General features: G+C 36.9%; 2 protein-coding genes across 2 annotated transcripts in view; one reads left to right on the forward strand and one right to left on the reverse strand.

Annotated features, from left to right (window-relative positions):
- LOC137646734 (proton-coupled amino acid transporter-like protein pathetic) overlaps nt 1-26,984 on the forward strand; it is a 157,931-nt gene that overhangs the window by 81,988 nt on the left and 48,959 nt on the right. The gene's annotated exons all lie outside the window — the stretch shown is intronic.
- Nucleotides 1-26,984, reverse strand: part of LOC137646725 (uncharacterized) — a 53,833-nt gene that overhangs the window by 19,546 nt on the left and 7,303 nt on the right. The window contains exons 2-5 of the mRNA XM_068379835.1: nt 21,537-21,662; nt 16,385-16,482; nt 10,087-10,262; nt 8,588-8,756 (exon numbers count right to left, since the gene is read on the reverse strand). Coding sequence (XP_068235936.1) covers nt 8,588-8,756; nt 10,087-10,262; nt 16,385-16,482; nt 21,537-21,662 — 569 coding nt within the window. The remainder of the gene's footprint in view (nt 1-8,587; nt 8,757-10,086; nt 10,263-16,384; nt 16,483-21,536; nt 21,663-26,984) is intronic.

The following is a 26,984-nucleotide window of genomic DNA, read 5'->3' on the forward strand; positions in this document are numbered from 1 at the left end:
GGGATGAAGGTATAAATGAGAATAAGGAGTTAATGAGGAAGTTTTTGGCTACTGTACCCGAGAATGTTGCTGAGTTTGTTAATTTGAAACGGAAGGAGAAAATGAGGTGGACGAAAGAAAGATTGACATGGGATGATATTTTAGAGATAGTTGAGGATTACGAGTTGGATAGGTGTATGAAAGAAAGTAAATCTGTGAGTGTAAGAACTGGAATGGAGGAAAGTGTGCCAGAATTTGTTAGTTTTAGAGATGCTGTTATGAGAGGACCGATGAGGGTAGCTGATAGTGTAGTAGATAGGAGTGTTAGGGCGAGTAATGTGGGAATACCTGTAAGGACAAATGAAGGGTTTAGGCAAGGGAATCAGGTTTGGAGGGATATGAGTGCTAGTGCGCCGCAAGGTAGGTCAGGTAGTTGTATCCGTGAAGAGAAGTGTTATAGATGTGGGAAAGTAGGACATAAGAAGAATGAATGTAGATGGGCTCTAGATGCTTGTTTTGGATGTGGTGAGGTAGGGCATAGAATTAGTGAGTGCAAGAAAGAGAAAGGGATAAAATGTTATCGGTGTGGTATGACTGGGCACATAGCGAGGGGATGTCGGAGTAATCGTACAAATGTGATTTGCGGTAATTGTGGTAAGGATGGTCATTATGCTAGAATATGCAAGGAGCCACGGGGTAAGTGTAGTGAATGTGGTGCAGATGGGCATGTAGCTAGGGTATGTAGGAAGAAGGGAGTAAATCAGCCAGGATGTTCGGGAAACTAGAGTGTAAGAGGGTTCAGCTGGGTGAGTCCTCGAGTGTGTGCGGAGTGAATGTGATGCATGTTCGTGAAGGTTTACTACATGAAGACGTGATGGGCGAAAGAGCTTATGACTGCATGAGTGCAAAAGTAAATTTTAATGGAATAGAGCTAGTTGGTCTGATTGACACTGGTTGTGGTGTCAATTTAATGTTTAGGAATGCATACAATAAGGTAAGGGATGTGTGTGAATTTAGGGGGTGTAAAGGTGAAGTGAAAGGTATCGGTAATTTAAGTATGTCTGTGCAAGGAAAGTTACGTGAAAATGTTATGATTGGGGGGCTGATGATGGAAGGTAATGATTTTTATGTGGTTGAGGGAGTAAATGACAAATACGATGTGTTGTTAGGTTATAACTTCTTGAAAAAATGCGGTATGATTGTACATCCTAATGTAAATATGATAGAGATGAAAGTTAAGGGTAAATTTTGTGGGGAATTTTATTTGAATGAAGATGGTAGTGTATGTACGAAGGTATGGAAAGGTGTGCCGTTAATAGCAAAAGAAGGTGTTAAATTGTCAAAAGATGCGAGAGAGGTTGTCAGTGTAAAAGTTGCATGGCCGAATAGTCTGGGAATTGCCAATAGTGACAATTGTGAATATGTAGTGGAAGGTTCGGAAGCAAGTAATTTGGTGAAAGCAAGTGTGCATGTGTATGATGGTATTTTGAATTTGCAGGAGCCGAAGGTGTATGTGAGCTTGTTGCCGACTGTAAGGAGGAAGAGAATACGGGGTATACGTGAGGGTGATTGCATGGGATGTATGTATACGTTGGTCAATGTAGAGGATGAAAGGTATGTTAAATTGAGACGTGTTATGACGGGTAAGATAAAGCCGGATGACGATTGGGACTATGAAAGTTTGAAAGAAAGAATTAATGTAGATGAGAATATAAGTGAGGGAGAAAGGGAACAATTGTATAGGATGTTATGGGATAGACGGAGAGTTTTGAGTCGCGGTGACGAGGATTGTGGGGGATCAAAGCTGCCTGAATTTAAGATAGTTCTTAGTAATGATACCCCCATATATCAGCGTCCCCGACATTTTTCTCCGCCTATTGCCAGAGAAATAGAAGAGCAGTGCCAGGAGTTAGAGCAAATGGGTGTAATAGAAAGGAGTGAAAGTGCCTGGAATAGCCCTATTGTACCTGTAAGAAAGCCGGATGGAAGTTTACGTATGTGTATTGATTATAGGAAGGTGAATGAAGTAACTGTTAAAGAACGTTTCCCAATGAATGTAGTGTCTGACTGTGTGTATAAGATGCATGGTATGAAAGTTTTTACAAAGTTAGATTTAGTTAGGGGCTATTACCAGATGCCTCTGGCAGAGGGGAGCAGGCCCATTACAGCATTTTCGAGCAGCAATTGTCATTATCAGTTTAAGAGATTAAGTTTTGGCCTTGCTAATGCGCCTGCTGCCTTCCAGAGGGCAATGAATGTAGTTTTGGCTGGGTTTGATAGACAGAAGGTGACTGTTTTTATTGATGATATTTTGATTGCTAGTGAGACTGTTGAGGAACACATGCAGTTGCTTGGAGCAGTATTAGAACGATTGATAGAAGTTGGTGTGAAAGTTAAGCTTGAAAAGTGTACATAGTTGGCCGGGGAGGTGGAATTTTTTGGGCATGTGGTGAGTGAATCGGGTATAAGGAAGAGTGAAAAGTTTGTGAGTAAGGTGAGAGAGTTTCCACGTCCTCATACGGTGCGTGAGTTGAGAGGTTTTCTTGGGTTAATTTAATTTGGTCGGAAGTTTGTCAGAGATTGTTCGGGAATAGGGAAGCCTTTGAATGAGTGGATAGGTAAGAGAAATAGTACGAGACTGAAATGGGATGAGCGTATGATTGAAGCATTTGAAAACTTGAAAGAAGAGGCTGTGAGAGACGTCACTTTGGCCTTTCCCGATTATAGTGAACATGCGAGTATGCTAGAGTTATATACGGATGCTAGTGGGATTAGTATGGGTGGTTGCTTGGTTCAAATGCAAAGAATAAACGGAGATGAACAGTTGAGAGTGATAGCGTATGTAAGTAAAGCATTTAATAAGGTTGAGCGAAAGTATTCCACGATTGAAAGGGAGTTGGCTGCGATAAGGTTTTGCGTGAAAGCGTTGAAGGTATTTTTGTATGGTGTGAAATTTATTGTGCGTACTGACCATCAGCCCCTAGTGTACATGATTAGGAAAGAGTCTGTGAATGCTAGAGTTGCGAGGACAATAGAGGATTTAAATGAATTTGACTTTAAGCTAGAATATGTACCTGGGAGTAAGAACGTGATAGCAGATGCGATGTCAAGAATGCATGGTAAGATAGAAGAGAGTAGCGAGAATGATAGTAATTTTGAAAGGTTGCCGGAAGATTTAGTGGTGGTAAAAAGTTTTGAAGGGGATGACATGGTGTATAAATGTATTTTGTGTGGGTTAAATAAGTTTAAATTGAAGGGTTTGAATAGGGATATACCTGCTAGTATAGATGAGCTTAGAATGAGTGTTAGGAATGAAGTATCGAAAGAAATGGCATATAAGGAGGAGGATAGTATGCTTGAGGGTGAATTGTTATCAAAAGTATTGTTGGTAGTAAGTATGTTGTATGGTGTCACTGTTTATTTGTATTTTGGGTGGAATCGTCCGATGCAGTATCGAGCAAATAAAGAGACTGAAAGAGAGTATATATTGAGGTTACAATGTAATGAAAGATGTTGCGAGTTGTTGAGTAAGAAGGAGGATTGTCCGAGTGATTTGAATCAGAGTGGTATGAGCATAGAAGATAGCGAAGATGACCATGGGTGTGATAAGGATGACCCTCATTGGGTATAAATGAGAATGAATACTGTAGTTTAATTGATACAGGTGCGCAAGTGTCATTAGTGAATATGTGTGTTATCAAGGAAATAGAGCGGTACAATTGGGAAGTGAAACGGCAATGTACGAGTGTGAGAATTCATGGGATAGGTAAAGGAAGTTTGCTAGTTTGGGAAGAAGTGCGTTTGAAAGTAAAACTGGGAAGTATGGAGGTGGAACATAATTTTATTGTAATGGGAGAGAAGGAGATGCCTAGTTGTTTTTTGATAGGAATTGACTTTTTAAGATTGCATGATTTATCAGTTGATATTGGTAGTGGTTTGCTTCTGAAGAATGGATGTGAAGTAGTTGTGATAGAAGATAATAGTGTATTTATGGCGAATTTTGTTGGCATGGTTGATATTACGAGGAGTGAGGATGATCTACTGACTAAAGAGGAGGTGGAAGAAATGCAAGATGAATGTGAGGAAATTAAAAGGTTACGTGAATGTATGTTGAATAGAAAACCAACTTTCTCTATTTCCTACATTCATTTCTTTAGTTATCACGACATTTCTGTAAAAATTGGAGTAGCTTGCAATCTATTTCTTAGAGGTTTGAGAATCTGTTCCCCAGCCTACCTAAATAAAGAATTTGAAATCATCCGTAAACAACTCGCCCAGCTATTCTACCCGACGTATGTCATAGAAAAGGCCATCAACAAAGCCAACACGATATATTATAAAGATCATGATGTTACTAACCAAAGAGATTTTAAAAATAAGATAAAACTCCCATATATAGAAGGTATTAAAAATATAACAAATCATATCAAAACTGAGAACCCCTTTGTTTTTTCATATCCAAAGACCATAGGAAGCGCCCTTATTAATGTTTATCAAAATAAAAGAGAGATAGAATCCGGCGTTTACAAAGTACCATGTAGGGATTGTGAAAAAGTGTACGTTGGGCAAACTGGCCGTTCGCTATCTCAAAGATTATCCGAACACAAAAGATCTGTTAGATATGGGTATGAAAACTCGGGGATTTTCATTCACCTTAGGGATTTAGGGCACCAGATTAACTGGAGTGAGTCGTCTTTGCTTTTTAAGAGTACCTGTCCGTACAGAAGGAAAATCCTGGAATCAGCCATCATAAATCAATCAAACACAATGAACCTATGTGGGGGCCAATGGAAAGCTGACACAGTGGACAATACTCTTCTCAACCCTATCATTAAGAAGATAATCCACGGAGACCGACCACCAGACATGCATCAGAGGTCAAGACTTCCTCCAAGCGGCTCAACAATAAGAACACGCACCTGGATGTAATTAAATTTGGCTAATCCTTCCAGCAATTATAACAACTATAGAACAATTGAACACACCCTTTTGCTTTCATATATAAACCGTCACTCTCCACTGTAAGCCTCACTTTTACTTCACATCCTGAAGAGGGTCGATGTTTATTGACCGAAATATAGTGTGATTTATTCATATTTCCTGTGTTTCTTTTATGGGCCTTTTTGAAAAAACATGTTAAACTGTTCGATTACAGTTATAAATAAGACATATATAAACATATATATACATATATATACATATACATATATATATACATATACATATATATACATGTATTATATATACATTATATATACATACACACATACATTATATATATATATATATATATATATATATATATATATATATATATATATATATATATATATATATATATTGCCTTGGTCTCAGATTTCTTTACCAATCAACCTACACTGTGTTTCAGTTATGGCCAAGATATATAAACTATATTTCATAAATTCATTCTCCACATGGTGTAACTTCCCAATTTGATGCATGGTTCTAACATTCCAATTACCAATTTTCAATTTTTCTTTAGTAATCAGGAGATTCTTAGCACCCTGCTACGCCTAGGACTGAGGCCATTCTATCATTTTTGCTTTCCACAGGCTGACTAAATCCATAGAGGATTCTTTGGCTAAATTCATAAAAAAAAAAAGATAGTCAGTTCCTCGAGATAGGCAGTGCCTATCTAACTAAGGCAAGTGACCCCTGCAAGTCCATACTGATTTCAGTAAGATCATCCGCCAGGCATCGAAAGTAGAGACTGAAATGACATCTTGTCTATCGCCTTAAACCCAATCCGTCACCCTGCTGCCAGTGACTTCATCAAGATTTAGGGGGCATTTCCTCCACACCCAAAGTTCTCGTTACTCCGCCAAGTTGCTCTTCTGCTTATGTGACAGTTGGCAAACATGGATTGCCAATACATACCGCTTCGCACGGTTATATAATTGTTTCGAAAATTTTCTTCGATTTCGTATCATCACTGTCTAATTGATCATAATCATTCCATTTTTTCAACCAAGGCTATATTACTGAATTCCACCTTTATGAATTTATTGCAAATTTAGTCATCTCTTTTACTTCTGTTAAATTCTTTGTAAGATGTTGGGTTTACATTAAAAGGCTGGTATCAAGAAAACAAGCATAAGTATTCAGAAGAGAAAGAATGTACAGTAGAGATACAGCATACAAAACAGGCACTGTTAATGAACATCATATGGCACATATCCAGTACGATAAGCTAAACAAATATTTGGCCTGGCATGTGTCTCTTCGGGTGGTGATGAGTATAAATCATAAGCTTTCTGAAACTGTGTTGTAAAGATTAAAGATAAGAATTTGTCTAGTATAAATATCAGATAAGAATATGTTTCATGTAAAGATTAAAGATCAGAATATATCTCAAAGCTAAATAAAAATGATGAATCACCGTGAACAATAGGAATATTTGTTTACAACCAAGTAAGGGTGTCTGTAATATAGGTAAATTAAAGTCTGAGGGAATGCATATGAACAGAACCAGTCACTTGGATTCCAAAGAGAAGTCTGTGAAGGGTATGCTATTAAGGGCACTTCTTTGGGTGGCTACAGCGGTATTGAAGGATACAATAAATCATAAAAGATATTTTTCTACCTCATGAGGAAGTGGTAGCAGTAGACTGACTGCATACAATTGCACTCCATAAAGAATGTTCATCACGCAGGATAGAGTCGCTTACTTGCTTGATGAACTAACATTAAGTATCAATGCAGTAATAAGGTGATTATAAGGATATAAGGAAAATTAGACCCTGAAGATATGTCAAGAGAAGACATTGTAAAACTACCTAAAATAACTTTGAAATTCCCTTTTAATCGATTATTCCTAACTTAGCCGGGAAAAAAGATAGAAACGATCCATTCAAAATTCATGAAAGGTGAAGGTGGTATTATCTGTGATGCCAAAGCATTTGTGTAGAGCTTTTTGAAATTAGAAATGACTTGTTGGTCCATGGGCTGGAGAAGGGGAGTCACGCTGGGGGGGGGGGGGGAGATAGAGGACCTTGATGAAATCAAATTCATGAAGAGGGTCATCTTCAAGACTTAGATGTTGGCCAGGGGCATTATCTAGGGTGAGAAGACATTCCAATGGCAGGTTTTTTTCCTAGTAAATATTTCTTGACTGCAGGACCAAAGGCCAGATTTAATGATTTCGTAAAAAAAATGCTTGGTAACCCATGTCTTTGTATTAGCTCACCACATCATTGAAGTTTTTCTTTCAAGATCTTGTGACTCTTGAAAGCTTTGGGCTTTTAGGAGTAATACACCATCAGTGACTTGATCTTGCAGTCACTTCTGACATTAGCACGTAAGTCTAGAGTCAATCTAGACCTCATGAGCTTATGGCTCGGCGGCTTCTTCTCTTCAGCCATGATGAATGTCCTCCATGGCATCTTTTGCCAGATAAATGGTGGGGGATGTAACCTTCCTCAGCAATAATCAGCAAAACATTCAACATACTCCTCCATGGCTTTTGTATCTGAGATTGCAGCTTCTCCATGCCTCACAACTGAGTGGATCCTAGTTCACTTTTATAAATTATTCAACCATCCAAGACTATCTTTAGACATTTCCCCTAGCATTGATGTCTCCACGCCTTTAGCAGCTTCCTTTTGTTTCAAATCTTCATAGATTGCACTGGCCTCCTCACAGATCATTGTCTCAGTAATGCTATCTCCTACCAGCTGCTTCTCAGTAATGCTATCTCCTGTTAGCTGTTTCTCCTTAATCCACAGCAACAGAAGCCTCTCCATCTCGTCATTTATGTTTGTCCATGACATACACATGATAGTTAAGCCTTTGGAAGAATTTGTGTTCTTGATAGCATCCTTCTGTTGAAGGATTGTACATATTGTTGATGTACACCACTCATAATTGGGTGCCAAATCACTTATACGTACACCACACTCACGTTTCTTGATAATCTTATGCTTCATTTCCATAGTCATCATGCCTTTTTTTCTCACTGCCAACCTCACCATTCACTTTTTCAGGACCTATCATTTATTTCAAAGAATGTTCAGAAATACTGTATAGTGAAAATCACGTAAATAACGCAAACACAACACGGGAAATGCTCGGGCGATGTGTACAGAAGTCAACAACCACGTGAACTGAACGAGTGCTGCAGACTTGGAGCACTCTCAAGCATTCCACTATCTAGCGTTAGCATCTTTAAGCGTGCCCATATCTCAATATCATGCTCATATCTCAATGCAAAGTTTTGCTCAGAGTGTAGCTCGCATCTCGGAATGCTCGTACGTTGGAGCACTCGTATGTTAAGGTATTACTGTACTACACGCTAGACACTTTTATGATAGCATTCCTACATAAATGACTGATGAACATTGCAGATGAAAGTTAAATTGAGATTAATGAAGCTTTTATCAAGAAGGATGGCACAAAAACTTCTGGGAATAAGTATATTTGATTGAAAATGGTCTTACTCTAAATATACTAGATTTATATAACATTATCAATAAACTTAGCCTGTATACTTTTGTTTATATAATAGGTTTCTGTACCATGGCATAATAATAATCAATAACAAGGACAAAACAGCTCTCACAGAATATAGCAATAGGTGAAAAATACATACCTTGAATTTTTCCCTCTTTTTCTCTATTCTTGATGACTGTATAAAAAAATGAACATTTTCATAAATGGACTTTCCCTTTCCCTTCGGAGTTGTATATATGCATTTCACAAGTATAGCATCTTCTAACAATGGTGTCACCCTTTCGTTTATTTTTATCTTCTTCTCAATGCTGAAAAAATAATGACATTAGTTTCTAAACATCAAAGTAACAAAACATTAGAAAATTATATATATTAAGTTTGTAGTTTTGAGGATCAAGTCTGAAACAGATTTGTTTTCTCTGGGATATTTCTTCCCATGACCGAGAGTATATCAGTCAAATATATCACAAGGGCCATAGTCACAATAGGAAATGACCATTGTGGACATTGGTTGCCCTTTTTTCTATTATTTTATTATTTTGCTTAAATCTTGGGCTTTGGATATTGTAAAAACTAAAAGACACTCCCCCAAAAGGGGTTTTGACAAAGGACAGACCTATTTTTGGTGGTGTTGTGTGATCTATAAGGAATTTACTGTAAAACGGTAGAGCAGGGAATCATGCTAAAAAAATACCAATAAATATTTTCTACCCTGCTCTAGGGTAGCTCTTCCAATGTTGAAAATCATCAGGTAACCGATGACACGTAATCCCCAAGAATCAATACTAATACTAGAGATAATGCTACTTGTGTGCTAGTTTGGCCCAGCAGCCATCTTCCATATTCACAGTGAGACTCAATGTGCACCTTCTCCACCCAAGTCTGGGGAGATGGGAGGGTCTTGGAGACCACACAGCACCTCCCTGAATTAGCACTTTCCTTTGTCAAAACCCCTTTTTGGGGTTTAATGTGCTGTATGGTCTCCAAAGATTAATTTCAGACCAAATAACTGAGTAAACCTGTGTACCATAAAGGACAAATATCTACAAAAATGTAAACATCCAAATCATGAATGTATGGATAAAAAGAAGACACATCTTATAAGGGAAAAAAATTCAAAGAAGAAGCTAGATGCTTGTTATTATGCTTCTAATTTCCCCTCATGGATGCTACAACCAAGCCGAGTACCACACTTGTTTGTTGTATTGCTTAAATTTATTTCAGGTAGTATCTTACAAAACACTGTATGCTCAGCCCAAACTGTAAAGCTCTGGATGTCCTATTCATGCTGAAATCGAACAACTTTATCATGGCACACTCTCATGAATGTATGTGTGTTTCCTATTAATTGGTTTGAATTCATCATAAATTACAGTATATTCTTGTCATATGTTTCCATTCACATATAGTGTACTGCAGTACCAATTGTAATAAAAATTAATACTTTAGAAAATCAAGAAGTAAAAGAAGAAAAGTCATGAGGCTTAAAATAAAGAATAAAACTATCAGTAATTAGAAATAAGAATAGTAAAAAAAATATGTATGTGAAGGTTAAACCAATTACAACTGTGTCAGTGTTGAATTTCTTTGTGCATTACAGCAATAAAAGATTATATGGGAAATAGTAACAAAACTCACCTCCACTTTTCATCACAGGATTTTGTGTAATTACCCAGCTCTTCTAATCTTTTAATTCCATTGTAGAAACACTGGACAGAAGCATTAGACACTCCATAGAAATGTATTCTTTCTTCAAAATATATCAAAGATACTCCTGATTCTTCTGTAAGCGGAGGCTTATCACTGCAACTCAGCTGTGAAATGTAATACATTACATTATTGATATGAATTACCTGAATTTTAGTTACTTAAATTCAATAAACAAATAGAAAATATTATGGAATTGAAGATTGGTCAATAGATCCATTCATTTAACTGGTATCACATGACCATATGTCATAAATGCCAAAAGAAACTTAGAATTTTACCAATGTCTATGTGCAGTTAAGTAAGCTTATCAAATTTAAAAGAAAACACAGTCATACAGACCATACAGATGTATGAATACATTAAAAACAATTAAAACACTGGTAGCACCCTAACGTAAGCTCAGCATAAGCTGCAAAAAGAAAAATCATATTCCAGGGAGACTAGCATGTGATTTAAAAATAACTTCCTCTCCAGGTATTAAATGCAAAACTTTAGAATTTCCCTTTGGTCACTCAGAGAGAAAATATATTAGGCCCCCAATCAAGGCCATTCAGCGAACGAACATTTCCCTATCAAAGGGACAAAGAAGTCCTTATAAAAAGGCCTACCTTATTGCATGGGATATGCCTATTGTCAAACGTCAAGCGCAGTCTACCATCTTTGATTTTAATTATTAGATTTCCCTGGAAGGTTCGTCCTAATATTTACAGTATCTTCTGGTTACTATCAGCCCTACTCTCCTTGACAAAATGCAGTTTTTATAATACTTTTACAAAGAAAAGGGAAACAATCCCTGTATAGCGATGTAATAGGTTGTTTTACATCATCCACAAATCCATACTTTTCTAATCTATCAACAATTTCGTTACCAGTAATCCCGGCCCTTAAATGTGCTGATACCCATCAAATATTAGCTTCCAGATACCATTATAACATTGCTAAACCCAATGAATATATACTTTGAATAAAATTCTAATGATTGAAGTGCACTTAAGGAATCATAATAAATAAAAATCTCCTTAGGTACCATGGAAAAGGTATAAAGTCCAGTCAAAATTGAGAAACAATCAGGAAATTGCAGGCAGCATAAGGAAAAATTACCCAAAACGCAAAGTCAGCATCAGATTTGGAACCATTAGTGTATTTGGGAACACTATCTACATGTAAAGATTATTTTAAAAATACCAAATACTACACTTTGTCCGATTCATTTTATTTGACTAAAGTAAAAAATTTAAAGCAAACAAAATTTGAAGGCTGCGAATATTGATTAGTTGAACACTTGTATGGTACTACTGTTACCCAGACAGTTAGCTAGTGGACTGTTTATACCCGGACAGTTCACTAGTGGACCGTTCATACCCGGACAGTTCGCTAGTGGACCGTTCATACCCGGACAGTTTGCTAGTGGACTGTTCATACCCGGACAGTTTGCTAGTGGACCGTTCATACCCGGACAGTTCGCTAGTGGACCGTTCATACCCGGACAGTTCGCTAGTGGACCGTTCATACCTGGACAGTTCGCTAGTGGACCGTTCATACCCGGACAGTTCGCTAATGGACCGTTCATACCCGGACAGTTCGCTAGTGGACCGTTCATACCCGGACATCTCGTTACGGGACAATTCACTACCGGGCAATTCGTCACCAACAGGATTAATAGAACACAGGATTAGACCGCTTCTGACCAAAATAAAACAATTTTGAATGAATTTCATCGACCAAACGGTACAATAACTCTGTTAATGTTGCATCCTTCCGTTGTAATCATATCAGCCTTTTCCTTATTCACTTGTCTTACTTTTAATGCTGAATTTTCTATTGTATCCAGGTCCATGTCTTCTTTGTCTTCTTGTCCACTCGTCTGTTGTTCCTCTTCTCTCGGGCTTACTTGGTAGTTCTCCTCTTGCGTACCGTCAAGGGAATCCTCTTCTTCGGAAAACAAATCCTCCAAGTTCATTGATCTTTCGGTTTCTTTTTCTTCTTCAGCAGCCACTCTCTTCGTCATACTCCTAGTCGTCACACAACTAGGAAACAGATACGAGTAGTCCTTGAGTTCAGTCACAGGACTATACTTCAGTGGTTTCTCCATTACAATGGGACAGGGAACAAACGGCACTCCACCAACCTCACTACCCAGCAGGACGTCTAATCCTTCGACAGCTAATGAATCCTTTACCGCAAAATCAAAATTACCTGTCACCAACTCGCATGACAGTTTATTGCTGAAATGGTTTTCGTGGTTCAGTGAATACTTGACACTTGGTCGGAATGACGGTTAAAACTTCATACCCGAGCAGGGTTTACGATTGATAATATAATCTTCACCCAGCGAAGTGGGTTTATCAAGTTTCTTCACCTCTCTCTCTCTCTCTCTCTCTCTCTCTCTCTCTCTCTCTCTCTCTCTCTCTCTCTCTCTCTCTCTCTCTCAAGTACATTCGAATATGTTCAGGAATTCCTTGTAGATATTGTTCCAGTACTATCAACTCTTCTAAATCAGCCATCTCCCACATGTTAGCAGCCTTTATCCATTGTTTAAAATTTCATCGTACCTGATATGCATAATCCAGGTAAGTTATTTCCTCGTCCTCCCACAAACTTCAGAAATTTTCCCTATAAAAATCAGGGGTCATATGATACACTTGCAGCACGCTCCTCTTCACTTCTTGATACTCCTTCCTCTGGTCCTGAGATAAGGATAGATAAGCACTGCGTCCTTTCCCAGTAAATACACTCTGCACTAATACAGGACATTTGCCTTCTCATTCCATCATCGACACGACCATTTCAAAATGATCGAAGAACTCATTGGGAACTTCTACTGCGAATTTCGGGATCACCACCCTGTGCATTTGCCACATCAAACATCTGAGTTGCCAACCTTGCATGAGCATTCAACAGTTCCAATTCCCTCACTTTTTGTGCTTCTTCTCGCTGTTCTTCTTCTTGTCTTGCTTCCATTTCCTTCTCTCTTGCTATTATCTTAAACTTCAAAAAATTTTCTTCCACTGCAATTCGTTGAATTTCAAGCTCTATGTCCCTTTCTGCTCTTATGCCTTCACTTTGTGGGCCATCTGGTCTTTGCTTCACTACAAATTCTTCTTCAGCTTCCTCCAACAGTTCATGAGCTGCTACAATATCTTCTTCTGATAATTTCCCCGAGTTTATCAACACTTCTAAGGCTAGACACTTGATTTGGGCTTTAATCATTCCACTCGCTGCATGGCCACTACATGCCATTAAAATCATATGCAGAACATTGCCACTGGGAGCATTGCCACTAAGTTTATTGCCACTGGGAATATTGCCCTTGTGGGAACATTGCCACTGGATACATAGCCCATGTGGGAATATTGCCACTGGGTAAATTGCCACTGGGAATATTGTCCATGGGGGAACATTGCCGTTAGGTACATTGCCTTTACAAAAGTATAAGATATTGAAAATAAGTTTTTGTTAGGTTAGGTTAGGTTAGGTTTGTGAAAATATCAACGAAATATTTTTTTTATTGATGTAATCTACGTAAAAGTTTATTAGATGTTTAGCTTACATTGTCCAACACTCTAATAACAGTTTAACAGATTACTTATTTCTAATTATGGAAATATTAACAAAATAGGTTGTAAGTAACATTTAACTAGTAAACTAGTTAATTATTTTTTGAATTAAAGAATAAGTTAAATGTATAATAGCAAATTATCTTAGAAAAAAACTGGGCAATGTTCCCACATGGGGAATGTGCCCAGTGGCAATTTTCCCAGTGACAATTTTCCCAGTGACAATGGTCCTCACGCCCATTAAAATAGAGAGCCACTGAGCTTCAGTTACACTAGCTTCTGACAATTCCTGATCATTAGTGTTTTAGTGTTATTCAAAAATTCTTGGATATTAAATTGTGCCATCTTGTACTTTACAACAAATTTTTACCTCTCCTAAAAAAATATAGCCTAACAATACACAAAATCCAATCAAGAATAAATTATTCAAACCTTTAATCAAGACAGAGCCCTGTTATAACCAATATTTAAAACAGACTCGCTCGATCCCAAGGGTCTGGGCACCAAAATATCACATTATATATATTACGGCTAGTAAGCTACATAACCTCTCGAGTTCCAAACTCGCCTGTTTGTTTTTACATTAATCTGTTATATTTGAATAATACCCGAACTCTGAAAGAATCATATAACTCAAAGATGGCAATATATAAAAACACTGACTATCAAAAGGTCTCTTAAGTACACTCAAAACAAAACTGGGTAATTATTAATAAGAAATATTCAAAACAATCTCTTACTTCGATTCTTTAACAATGATACGAGAGAGTATTGCAACAAACTCTGGTGATCGAAATAATACACACTTTACAAAAATGAATATATTCTATAAAAACTACGACACGTTGAAAGAATTTACAGCAAAAAATAAATCACTCGAAATATTAAGTACTGTATGAACAAAACTTAGACTAAGACAAAAGAAATAATTACACTCTGAGAATTATATAATCACTTGTTTCACTGAATATTAAATTTTACACCAATATTCAGCCTTGATAACTAATGAAAATATATAACCTTTAACACTCTAAGGATTAAACTCTTAAAGAAATTACATAGAGTAATCAGCTCACACAAAGTAAAGCCAAAATAAATACACTTCACGTATCTTACTTGCACAGGGCCAGTTACAAAAATTTATATAATGCCAGCATGTATTATGACATAGTAAATTGAAATCACCTTTAATTCCGTAGCATTTCAACACACTACACACGATATATGTTATATTAAAACATACACTTTGGAGAGGACACGCTCGAAGCACTTAAGGGAAAGAGGATGGACTTTGGGTCTTTCACAGGACAGGCTGTTTCTCTTCTGCCCTACACATCCCTATGGCCACATATATATTGACTTAGTTATTCTAGATCCTTCTAAATATATTATTCTCGTCACATGGGGGTTAGCACCTAGTGACGGTTAAGCTATCAACTAGACAAAAATTCAGAGGAACGAACCTTGTTTGCAAGGCAATTGTCTCTCAGCAGCTCTGTCCACCCCCGTCCTCAAACATTAAAAAAAAGATGAAATCTAACGCTGGGGTTTTCGAGAACCTTCCAAAACCTGTGGCAAATATAAGAATTGCGTATTTTCTCACAAACATGATGCAATACCTCATGAAAAAAAAAAAATACATAAGCCTTCCTTCTTAGCTCGTTGGGTCGTATAGCACTCTTCAATACATTACGTAAGACTTAGTAACAAAATACGTGAAATAAAAAGTTAATTCTTAAAAATAACGTAAATTTACATATACCAACTTCAATGAAGAATACAATGAAATTAACGACGAAAGTCTTAGGTTATTTACATACAAGACTTATACCTACGTGAGAAGAACTCAGCTTATGACCTGGCTATTCATCTATTAAATACATATAAGAAATACATAAATAAATTATTTACTCTACACTAGACCAGCTTCATAAGAATGTATATATATATATATATATATATATATATATATATATATATATATATATATATATATATATTGCATAAACAATTCCAAATAGTACTGTATACAGAAAACCATATTGAAAGTTCAAAACATAAGCTATTACGTTAACACTACAACCAAAAATACTAGATAGCGAATTCAGAACTTGGATTACTTTTACTTGATAGTAGATGTAGGCACTGCAATTCACAACATTTTGGATTCTAGAGTGTTATCGCTCTCGATACGATATCTAAAATGGCGGCTGGAAGTAAATCAGTGTCCCGGTAGTATTGGAGCTATTATTGTTCTTGGTAATGATGTGTTATTTGTTACCAGTCGAATTTCAGAATTGGAGGTTTTGAAATGCGTTTCAGAGAATCTGAAGCCGTTGGTCTCCCTTATGCACGCCAGCTCTGTGCTTTTCAAATTGAAACATCACCCTAAAGTAAGGAAGACAACATTTCTTTGGTGTTTTATGTCATATTGAATTTGCTGTTCTAGACTTTTACAGGAGAGTCCTTGGAGACTTAATAGTATATTAATCCCAACAATAATAAGTTGAAAGCCAAAATTGTCGCACATATTGTAACAAATCCATTTTATGTACAATGGAACACTCATGTCACATTTATTTCATCCAAACTTTAATCACAGTAAGACAATACAAAAAATCCCCAAGTCAATACATTATATTCCTTAAAAGTTTGATAAATCAACTTACTGTCTTAGGATCCTCAGCTATAAATTTCTTAAGACTTGGATGGAATGGGTCAATATAAGGTATAACACAATTCGGTGTGTTTATAAGATGACTCACACCTGTTGAATGACAAATTTATTTAAAACACCCTGTTTAGGTTGATGCTTTCAAAGGAAGAGAAGAACATTGTTAAAAATAATATGCAGGACTAGATTCACAAAAACAAAAATTTCAGTGTTTTACGTATATGTATAGCTTTGCATTAATATTTGGCACAGTTCTCTTTTTCACTCCCCAATAAAAATGCATTTAAAACAGGATGTTTTAGAAATAATTTTAACATTTCATGGAATGGAAACCCAAGTTTAATTACCTTTATTTACAAAAGATATGAAGTTATCTTGTACCAAAACAGCAATTCAATTTAAGTTACAAGCTCTCATGTTGAGTTCACATGCTTGACCTTAGTCAGAAAAATTAAACCCCATTCAGCAAGCTACTGTAACAGATATTGTATGCTGATTCATTAGGTGATAAGCCCTTGTCGTTTTCCCACTATGAGGTTTGCTCTTCCAATTCTCCTATATGATTACAGGTTTTCTGTCAAGAACTAAAAACATAAGGAAATAATGGCCGATCCATATGAAGCGTAATGTAATAGATGAAACAACCAGGAACTACAGAGGGCCCATTCTTGTTCTACAAATACATGGCTCTACTTTAAATAAAAATGGCTTTGTAATCCAGCTTTCATACTAAGAAATGCCCACTGATTAACGGTATAGCCATCTTACTTAACAGGTTACTCTTTGGCAGCAAATATTTTATCAATTTATGGCATAAGGAATTTATTAAAACCGAATTAATTTTTTCATCAAATCTGATCACTAATACTTAATCCTTTTCAATCACACTGAACAGTTTGAAAAATAAGAGAAGTGCATTTGATCATCCTCACCTGGTCTATAGATCCACCGACCAAGCCTTAATGCAGTAGTCAGCAGGTGAGCTCTGTCACTCTCTCCAAAGAAAGGTTCTCACTAGAGGTATCAAGTAGCTTCTTGTGAGAAGCCTCCAGCTAGAATACAACTGCTTATTCTTTCTTATGAGAAGTATCCTCAGATCATGAAAAAAAGTGTGAGGGGGAGTCTTGACCTTGATTGGGAAAGAATCCGAAAAGGTTATTCCAAAAGGCCCAAGCCAAGACTGTTGGACACACTAGTGAATACCTGAGGGATGAAGGAGGCACTTTCGAGGTGAAAGAAGGACAGCATGATTTACTAATAGAATGAAGTCTTCCTCTTCGGTGGCTGTGTGAATTGAAAAGCTTTAAATGAAGGTGGCCTCAAAAGTATTGACTCACCCAGGAGGGATACGGAATCTTCTTCTGTCCCCCTCAACAACTCCTGAAGACTTTCAGCACAAAAGTCACTCTCATTCCACCTCTGGTCATTTGTTCACAGATGGAACCTGCAAGGTAGGTTTGGATTAGATTTGTATAGATGATGGTTAGGAAATTTGCAAAATAAAGCATCCCCTACAGACAGCGGGAGATATACCTCTGCTTCATTCTTCTTCCTGTGAACACCTTTCCTGATCTAAACCTGATCTGGGCAACCGAAAAAGACTGAATCCACTTGAAGGAGGAAGCTACTAGATCTTCTTCTGTACCAGCCCGAACCACTTTACTAGGTTTTTTTCACAAAGAGCACTAGGAACACTCCATACACTGCATTTTACGGGAGTTACCATGGTGAGGCACTATTGTGTCAATAGTATTGCCCACAATCATAAAATGATGATCACTCGGACAAACTGATAGCATACTACCACATCAAAAGTAGTCACACACTGAGCAGAGTTCTCAGTATTCTTCATTGTAATAACATAAATGATGGTCTAAGGGAGGTTGACGTGACTGCATGCAGACCATCCTTCACAAGTTTCAGCACGGGAATGAAATGCCGTGCTGAAGCTCAATGACTTCATCATGGAATTCTCTCATTAAGAGTACTTATAAGTTTTGTACAGGATATTATTATTCTTGAGGTCCCTTTTTCTGAACTGGAAAGTTCTTATCCTGCTTTCTGTATTTTAGATAGATCTGTAAATAAAGACCCACTTCCTCAAAGATAACGCCTGCGTTTGATGCTCAAGTAAGAGGGCCTAATGGTATTTCCTTGAATAATTGTTTGAAATCTAGTCTCTCCTTATTTCCCAGTCTTGTTTAAGTTATTAAGACTTAGAAGATGGAATATTGCTATGACAGTGATTATAACTGTTAATGAAGATATCAGATTGTTTTATCTTTTCATAGGAGCTTAAGAGCCACTATGGTGGGATTTTTTTTTATAGGAGCTTGGGAACTCTGTTGGGAAGTATGTTAAGAATATAAGTGTAGTATTTTAATTTACATTAGTTAGTTTAGTTTACCTTACCAATTATGTGCTTATTTTCCATTATCTTTTGTTTACGTATTGTTAATATTTTTTCTGAAGTTTATGTGATGTATAAGAAAGGAAGTACTTGTTTATATTTTTATTGCAAATTGTATTCACGATCTTGACGAGAATAAACAGTTGCCGAGTTTTAAAAATGGCTGCCTTTAATAGCTGCCAAGTCCTTCTTCATTATTTATGATTTTCAGCTCTTAATGGCATGGACGTACCGGTACGTCCTTGCGAAAAAATGCTATAAAAATTTAATTTTCATATTTTTGATACTTTTTTGAGAAAATTCGGGCATTTTCCAAGAGAATGAGATCAACCTGACCTCTCTATGACAAAAATTAAGGCTGTTAGAGCAATTTAAAAAAAAATAAACTGCAAAATGTGCTGGGGAAAAAATAACCCCTCGGGGTTTAAGGGTTGGAAATTTCCAAAGAGCCTGGGGGTAAAAGGGGTTAACTTTCATCGTTCAATGAAGGATATGTTTGAACACTCGTAAAAAAGGGAAAATAGATGGTTCCCAACGTCTCTTGGATAACATCAACTGTCCGAGAAACAGCGATGTTGGAGACTGATTAAAGCAGGCGAGAAGTGAGAACAGCTTAGAGGGCAAAGTAATATTAACATCAGGGGAGATACATAGAAATAGAAGGGGCGATAGGACAAACGAATAAAATGGGAAAGGAATGGTGATGATCAGATACCATACCCAAAGCAAAGATCAAAGTAAACTGAGTTGGAACCTTAGATGACCGCGGAGGTAGCAGCAGTAGGGGATTCAGCAGTATGAAGCTTCATCTGTGGTGGAATTGTGGGAGGTTGGGCTGTGGCACCCTAGCAGTACCAGCTGAACTCGGCTGAGTCCCTGGTTAGGCTGGAGGAACGTAGAGAGTAGTCCCCTTTTTGTTTTGTTTCTTTGTTGATGTCGGCTACCCCCCAAAATTGGGGGAAGTGCCTTGGTATATGGATGGATGGAGTTGGAACAACTGAGGTTTCATCCTATCAAAAGTCTGAAGCATTGGAGTCCTTGAGACTTCATCAAACAATCACACCCAGATAAATTCCTTCATGATAGATAGTAGCCCATTAGAAATATCCCTATCTGACAATCTGTTCGATGGGAGTTCGAGACCCACTCAATCTTGATAATTTCTTGTAGTATCTGCAACCACAACATCCTTGTCAACCAGGGGGGGGGGGCGAGTATGGGGGAGCCTGTAGGTGGTCTACTTGCTATGTCATCTGCAGCCATTGCCTTACCGTATTTGGTCCTAGCTTGATGGAAAAGGGACTTGGGCACTTATCATATGTATACATTGTCAGTCTCTAGGACATTACCTATCCCTTGCCTCTGTCATTCATGTGTTACCTTTAAACAGACACTGAATTAGAGAAAAAACCAAGGGTCATAAAAAGCAGCAAAGTGACATATGACTACCTACATATACAGTTAAATGAACGTTGTTAATAATTCAAAGATGGTAAATGAAAATGAAACACCACCGCTATAGAGTTATGGGGTCCTTTGACTGGCCAGACAGTACTACAGTGGATCCTTTTCTCTAGTTACGGTTCATTTTCCCTTTGCCTACACATACACCGAATAGTCTGGCCTATTCTTTACATATTCTCCTCTGTCCTCGTACACCTGACAACACTGAGATTATCAAATAATTCTTCTTCATCCAAGGGGTTAACTACTGCACTGTAATTGTTCAGTGGCTACTTTCCTCTTGGTAAGGGTAGAAGAGACTTTAGGTATGGTAAGAAGCTCTTCTAGGAGGACACTCCAAAATCAAACCATTGTTCTGTAGTCTTAGGTAGTGAAATAGCATCTGTACCATGGCCTTCCACTGTCTTGGGTTAGAGTTCTCTTGCTTGAGGGTACACTCGATCACACTATTCTATTGTATTTCTCTTCCTACCTTTTTGTTATAGTGTTTATAGTTTATATAAGAAATACTTATTTCTGATCTTAAAATACTTTATATTTCCTTATTTCCTTTCCTCACTGGGCTATTTTCCCTGTTGGAGCCCCTGGGCTTATAGCATCCTACTTTTCCAACTAAGGTTGTAGTTTAGAAAGTAATAATAATAATAATAATAATAATAATAATAATAATAATAATAGATAACTTCAATAATAAGCCCAATTAGCTCGTAAGACCTGGTGTTTGAGAGCTTTAAAGGAAATTGTTTTAATAATTGATCTGTAGTGACTGACATAACCAATAGCGATGGTAATTAACGTAGTGGTGGTCAATTTTGAGTCTAGGAAAAATCTGTTTAGTGATCTCAGCTGCTTAGTGATCTAAGCAGACAAAAACTTGTCTAATTCAATTTACTTTCTCTTTGAAAGCTAAAAATACTGTAAACATCCTCTCCTGAAGAAGCTGCTTGTGGTGCTAAAGCTGAGACAGATATTTTCATACTTTAATAATACATCTTATTGAAATGGAGATGTAGAAATTTTTATTAATCAGTTATTACTATATTATAAGAAACTTCTGAGATTGCATAAGAACAAGGTATTCTAATTTTCTTTTTTTCAAGTTACAACTTTACCAACATGAAAAATAATCCCTTGCTAAGACAATTTATATTTTTTCAATTAATATTTACAGTACAGTACCTAGTACGCCACAGTACCTAGTACGCCACAGTACCTAGTACGCCACAGTACTTTCAAAATGAAATCCACATTTCAATACTACAAAAGAACATACCTGACCACGATATATTCACACTGGAGATTGCGAGATTGTGAACGGGAGGTCCACTAACAAGCAGATAAATCAAGCTTGTACCAACAACCAAGAAAACCAGAATAAAAAATGTGCGATGCAGTATCCCTGAAATAGAACACTGTACAGTAATTCACAGCAAATTAAAGCAAATTCATTTTGCTGTAGATTATTAAATTCTTTTAATAGTTCTGAATGCTTTCTATTACTATACTGTACTTTAAATTCATATAAAGATAAGACATAAAACTAAATTTACATGATGAATTTTCTTATTTCAATACTAATGCAATATAGGAATTTTATCAAGTAATTTGGATATTCTTAAGCTACAAAAACTTGAGTACTTTTAATTTGGAGCATTGTTTGGTGCAAGCTGGAATATGTTTAACCTTTGACATCATAACTTGGCAAATACCAAGTAGGTAAGGGGGATCCATTCACCTACTTACCTTACTGAGTCAAGAAACTTTGAGTTTTGGCGAGAGTTATTTTGAGGATAGATATTTATCGAAAGGATTCATGTTTCTATCGGTAGAAGGAGTAAAATTTGCCTTATAAAATTTGTCATTTGTTCCTACACGACTAAAAACCTGTTCTTCCTTTCAACTAAGAAACATTCCTTGGCGGGAAACAGTCCCTACGATCCGAACTGGATTGATCTTCTCCCTGGAAACCTGGTCACATAATAAAAGCAGTGGCGATAACTTCAATAACCACCTAAGCAGCTGGGCATAGATATAGCAGCTGCTAGGGTCTGGACCAGTTCTAGCTAAAAGGAACTTTGTACTAGGTCTAAGAACCTTGGTCTTCCCGGAAAATTGAAACTTGCGTTAAAGTGGCCCACCGTGACTTATATGAGGCAATGGGTTTAGTAGAGACTCATCCATCCTCTCCCTTGTTATGAGAGGATGAGAAAAATTACACAGAACAGACTCAAGTCTGTAAGAACTGACGCTCAGAAATGTAGGTTATCTGCCTTTGTTACAGTTGTGGTTCCGGCTTCGAAAAGAAAGAAATAGAAGAGAAAATCATTTTCCCTTCCATTCAAGATTTAGGACAGGATACATGGTTAGAAATAAATGCTCAGAAGGAGTAGAAGAAACTACATAACCTGTTGAGCAGCTACCATAGAGCCATAAGGAACAGTGTCTTAGGATTTGTGAGTAATTTCACTGAAATAAAAGGGGGTGGTCTGATGTTTCAAGACTGTTGCTTTTATCACCAAATATACCAAAAGGTTCTTGAAGGATATCATTGGATGATACCCTTGACTTTGTGAACAATCATTTTTGCTAGTTAGTCGGTGTCAATGACCTTTGATGTCAGGATGCCAGAAAACTTAAAATCAATCAATACATTGTGCTCGGCAGCTTTCTCTCTCAACAGATGATGCGCACACTCGCTTGACTATTTCACGAAGGATATAGAGTCCTTGGATACTTCCTTCTTGTTCCTGACATTGCTAACATTGATTATTCAACACTCCAACCTGAGGTACTGATCCATCAGATGCTACAGCAGTGCTCTCAATGGACCCAAACAAATCTCATTATGATCCCAACAAAATCTCAGAGGAAAAGGATTGAGAATGAATCAAACCCAGGTTCATAGATTGATACGTTCTGTGTCTTTGCCGCAAACTGCTACAAAGGCAAATTATATAGACGACGTCCCACTGAATGACTGAGCTGGTAAAAAAGAAAAAAAAATGTCTGCGAAGCTCACCTTCCCTCTTCACCAATGTCAAAGAGAGCAAGTAGGAAGAGTCTCGAGGGTGAGATTTATATAAGATAACCTTTTTAGAGTGTTGAAAGGCAGGTGCATTAGAATCTGAAGACATGGCTCACTTCCAACTTTAGGGGCAAGAGTTTCTGAAGAGAACAGACTGTCCAAAACTAATCACAAACATGGACAACACCCACAAGGAGAGGTCCAAGCCCTTTAGCCTGAACACTTGGCTCAAGGGTGAGCGATTGCCTTTCAAAGCTGAGACTGGGAGATGCTTCTTTCATCGAAATTAGATAAGCAAGTCTGCAATTGGCTAAAGATTTACTGTGACTAGGGGAACACTCCTCCTATGACACCAATTGCAGAAGAGGACCCATTTTGAGAGGTAGAACGCAGCAGATGACCTTTACAGGTATCCATAAATCTTCCTCAAAGTCCTAAGAGAAAAGTGTCTTGTTCTGAAGAAAGGCTGGATCATTTAAACTCTAAAGCCTTTAATACAAGCAATACCCACGGTCTGGTGGTACCTCGGAAGTGCTACTGACAAAGAAGAAAGGGTAATGGCACTATCTCTTGTGGCCTTGATGAGAAGGGCCAGCAGATCAGACGTCAGGATGCCAGAAAACTTTAAATCAATAAATCAAACAAATCCTTTTGCTTCCCTGTCTGCTACCTAATTTTCATGAATTCCCAGCAAAATAAAAATAAATTGGCCCACAGGAAATGTGGAAGAACTACTCTTGAGCTTTCTAAACTAAAGGGTAGAGGCGATTATAACTTTTGAGAAAGTAGTACATTCTTGTAGTCTCAATATATTACATAACTTCTGCCCTTAGTTTCTAAGGCAAGCTCGAAAACCTTTACTAATGCTATCGCCTTTGCAGTGAATACAATGGCCAAGCTAGTTGATTTAATAAAACAGTACAAGACTTAATCTTCCAGACTCCAGTATATCCAACACCTTCCTCAACAGGCAAATAGAATGAGGACAAAGGTCAGGAAGTTACATAAATATGACATAAAATTAATATAGGGAAATTAAAAGGAATATGGAATCAGCAAAAAGACATGCAGAATAAGTAAAGTGTTCTAATCAGGCATATGAAATTAGGACATGAATATTACTCTTAGGTGACAGAGGAATGAGTAGAGAGAAATTACCCTAAATAAACACATGGAAGGAGGAAAAGGAAACAATTCAAAGGTGGCACGTGGCACAGGGAAAGGAAAACTACTGTAAACAGGAAGACAGTGTAAGAATGTGGTTACTAATCCAAATAAGCATAAAGAATGGATGTAGAACAGGTATAAGTAATGAGGACATGGAAACTGTTATAAAATGGCATATGGAATGAGAATAGGGAAACCACTCCAAAAAGGCATATAGCATGAAGATGAGGAAGCTACTCAAAACACCCATATACGTAGAAATCACGATAAGGAAACTACTCATGGCATGCACATGGTAAGGCAATAGGGAAAATATTCTAAACAGGCATAAGGAATGAGGACTGGCATACTACTCTAAAGAGCAACATGGAATAAGAACATAGGAACTACTCCAAATAGGCATATAGAATGAGGATATGGAAACAATTCTAAAAAAAAAAAATGAAGTGAGTACATGGAAACTATTAAAATTATATATGGAAATTGCTCAAAACATGCATGCGCAAAGACGATATAGAAACATCTTCCTAGTGGCACACAAAATGAAAGAAAAAGGACTCTAAACAGGTATGTGGAAGGACAATGGAATTACTTCTAACACGCATATGGAAGGAGGATGGCTAAACTGCTCCAAAACACAAATGAAAGGAGGAAAAGGAAACTACTGCAAAAATTATATGGATTGAGGATACAGAAACTACTCTAAACTGGCAATTGGAATGCTAGCACAAGGACAAGCCAACTACTCCAAAAAGGAATATGGAATCGGCAAAAGGAAACTAATTCAAACAGCCATATGGAGTGAAAAATTGAAAACCATTCCAGAAAGTCATATGAAGGAAAAAATGAAATTTCTCCAAAACAAGATTCCGGAGTAAGGATAGGGAAGTACTGGCACATGGAATGAGGACATGGAAAGCAATCCAAATATGTGTATAGAATGAGGGTAAGCAATATTTCCCCAGGAAGGAATATTGAATGAATACATGTAATCTATTTCAAACAGGCATATAGAAAGAGAATAAAATATATGATGATGATCATCATTATTATCATCAGCATTATTACTATAGTACTAGTTAAGCTACAATCCTTATTGGAAAAGCGAGGTGCTATAAGCCCAAGGGCTCCAACAGGGAAAATAGCCTAGTGAGAAAAGTAAATAAAGAAACAGACAGAATAATGTGCCTGAGTGTACCTTCAAGCGAGAGAATTCTAACCTAATACAGTGGAAGACCATGGTACAGAGGCTATGACAACACCGAAGTCTAGAAAACAATGGTTTGATTTAGAGAGTCCTTCTCCTAAAAGAGGTGCTTATCTTCTACCCTTTCCAAGTGGAAACTAACAACTGAATAATTTCAGCAGAGTAGTTAACCTCTAGAGTGAAAAATAATTTTTCGGTTATCTTACTGTTGTTGAGTGTATGAGCAAGGAGGAGAATGTGTAAAAAGAATATGCCAGATTATATAGTGTATGCGTAAGCAAAGAAAAAATTAGCCGTAACCAAAGAGAAATCCAATGCAGTATTATCTGGACAACAAAAGGACCCAATTACTCTCCAGTAATAGTATTTCAACAGGTGGCTGATGCCTTGGTCAACCTACTACCTTGCAATTGTAAGTGGGGGAAAAATCATTCAAATAAGCAATTTTAAGAGTAAATAAAGAAAACGTCCAACTAAGCATATGTAAATGGGAAGAAAAAAAAACGTCCAACTAAGCAATTATAAGAGTAAATAAAAAACGTCCAACTAAGCATATGTAAATGGGAAGAAAAAAAAAACGTCCAACTAAGCATAAGTAAATGGGAAGAAAAAAAACGTCCAACTAAGCATAAGTAAATGGGAAGAAAAAAAAACGTCCAACTAAGCATATGTAAATGGGAAGAAAAATCTTCCAAATAAGCAAAAGTAAGTGGGAAAATAAAAGTCCTCCAAATAAGCAATAGTAAGTGGGAAAAGAAATATATTCCAAATAAGCAATTGGAAATTGGAAAATAAAAATCCTCCAAATAAGCAATTGTAAGCGAGGAAAGAAAAATCTTCCAAATAAGCAAGTATAAGTGGGAAAGAAAAATCCTCCAAACAAGCAACTTTAAATGGGAAAAGGAAAATCCACCAAATAAGCAATTGTAAATGGGAAGAAAAATCTTCCAAATTAGCAAGTATAAGTGGGAAAGAAAAATCCTCCAAACAAGCAACTTTAAATGGGAAAAGAAAAATCCATCAAATAAGCAATTGTAAACGGGAAAGGAAAATTCTACCAAATAAGCGATTGTAAGTGAGAAAAGAAAAATCCTCCAAATGAGTAATTGTTAACGGGGAAAAAATCCTTCAAATAAGCAATTAAAAGCGGGAAAGAAAAATCCTCCTAATAAATAATTATTAGTGGTAAAAGAAAAATCCTTGAAAAAGAAAAATCTTCCAAATAAGCAATTGTAAGTTGAAAAACTAATTCAAATACCCAATAAAGAGTTGAAAAACTAATTCAAATACCCAATAAAGAGTTGAAAACCTAATTCAAATAC

The sequence above is a fragment of the Palaemon carinicauda genome, chromosome 1 (assembly GCF_036898095.1).
Source record: "Palaemon carinicauda isolate YSFRI2023 chromosome 1, ASM3689809v2, whole genome shotgun sequence".
Classification (NCBI taxonomy): Eukaryota; Metazoa; Arthropoda; class Malacostraca; order Decapoda; family Palaemonidae; genus Palaemon; species Palaemon carinicauda.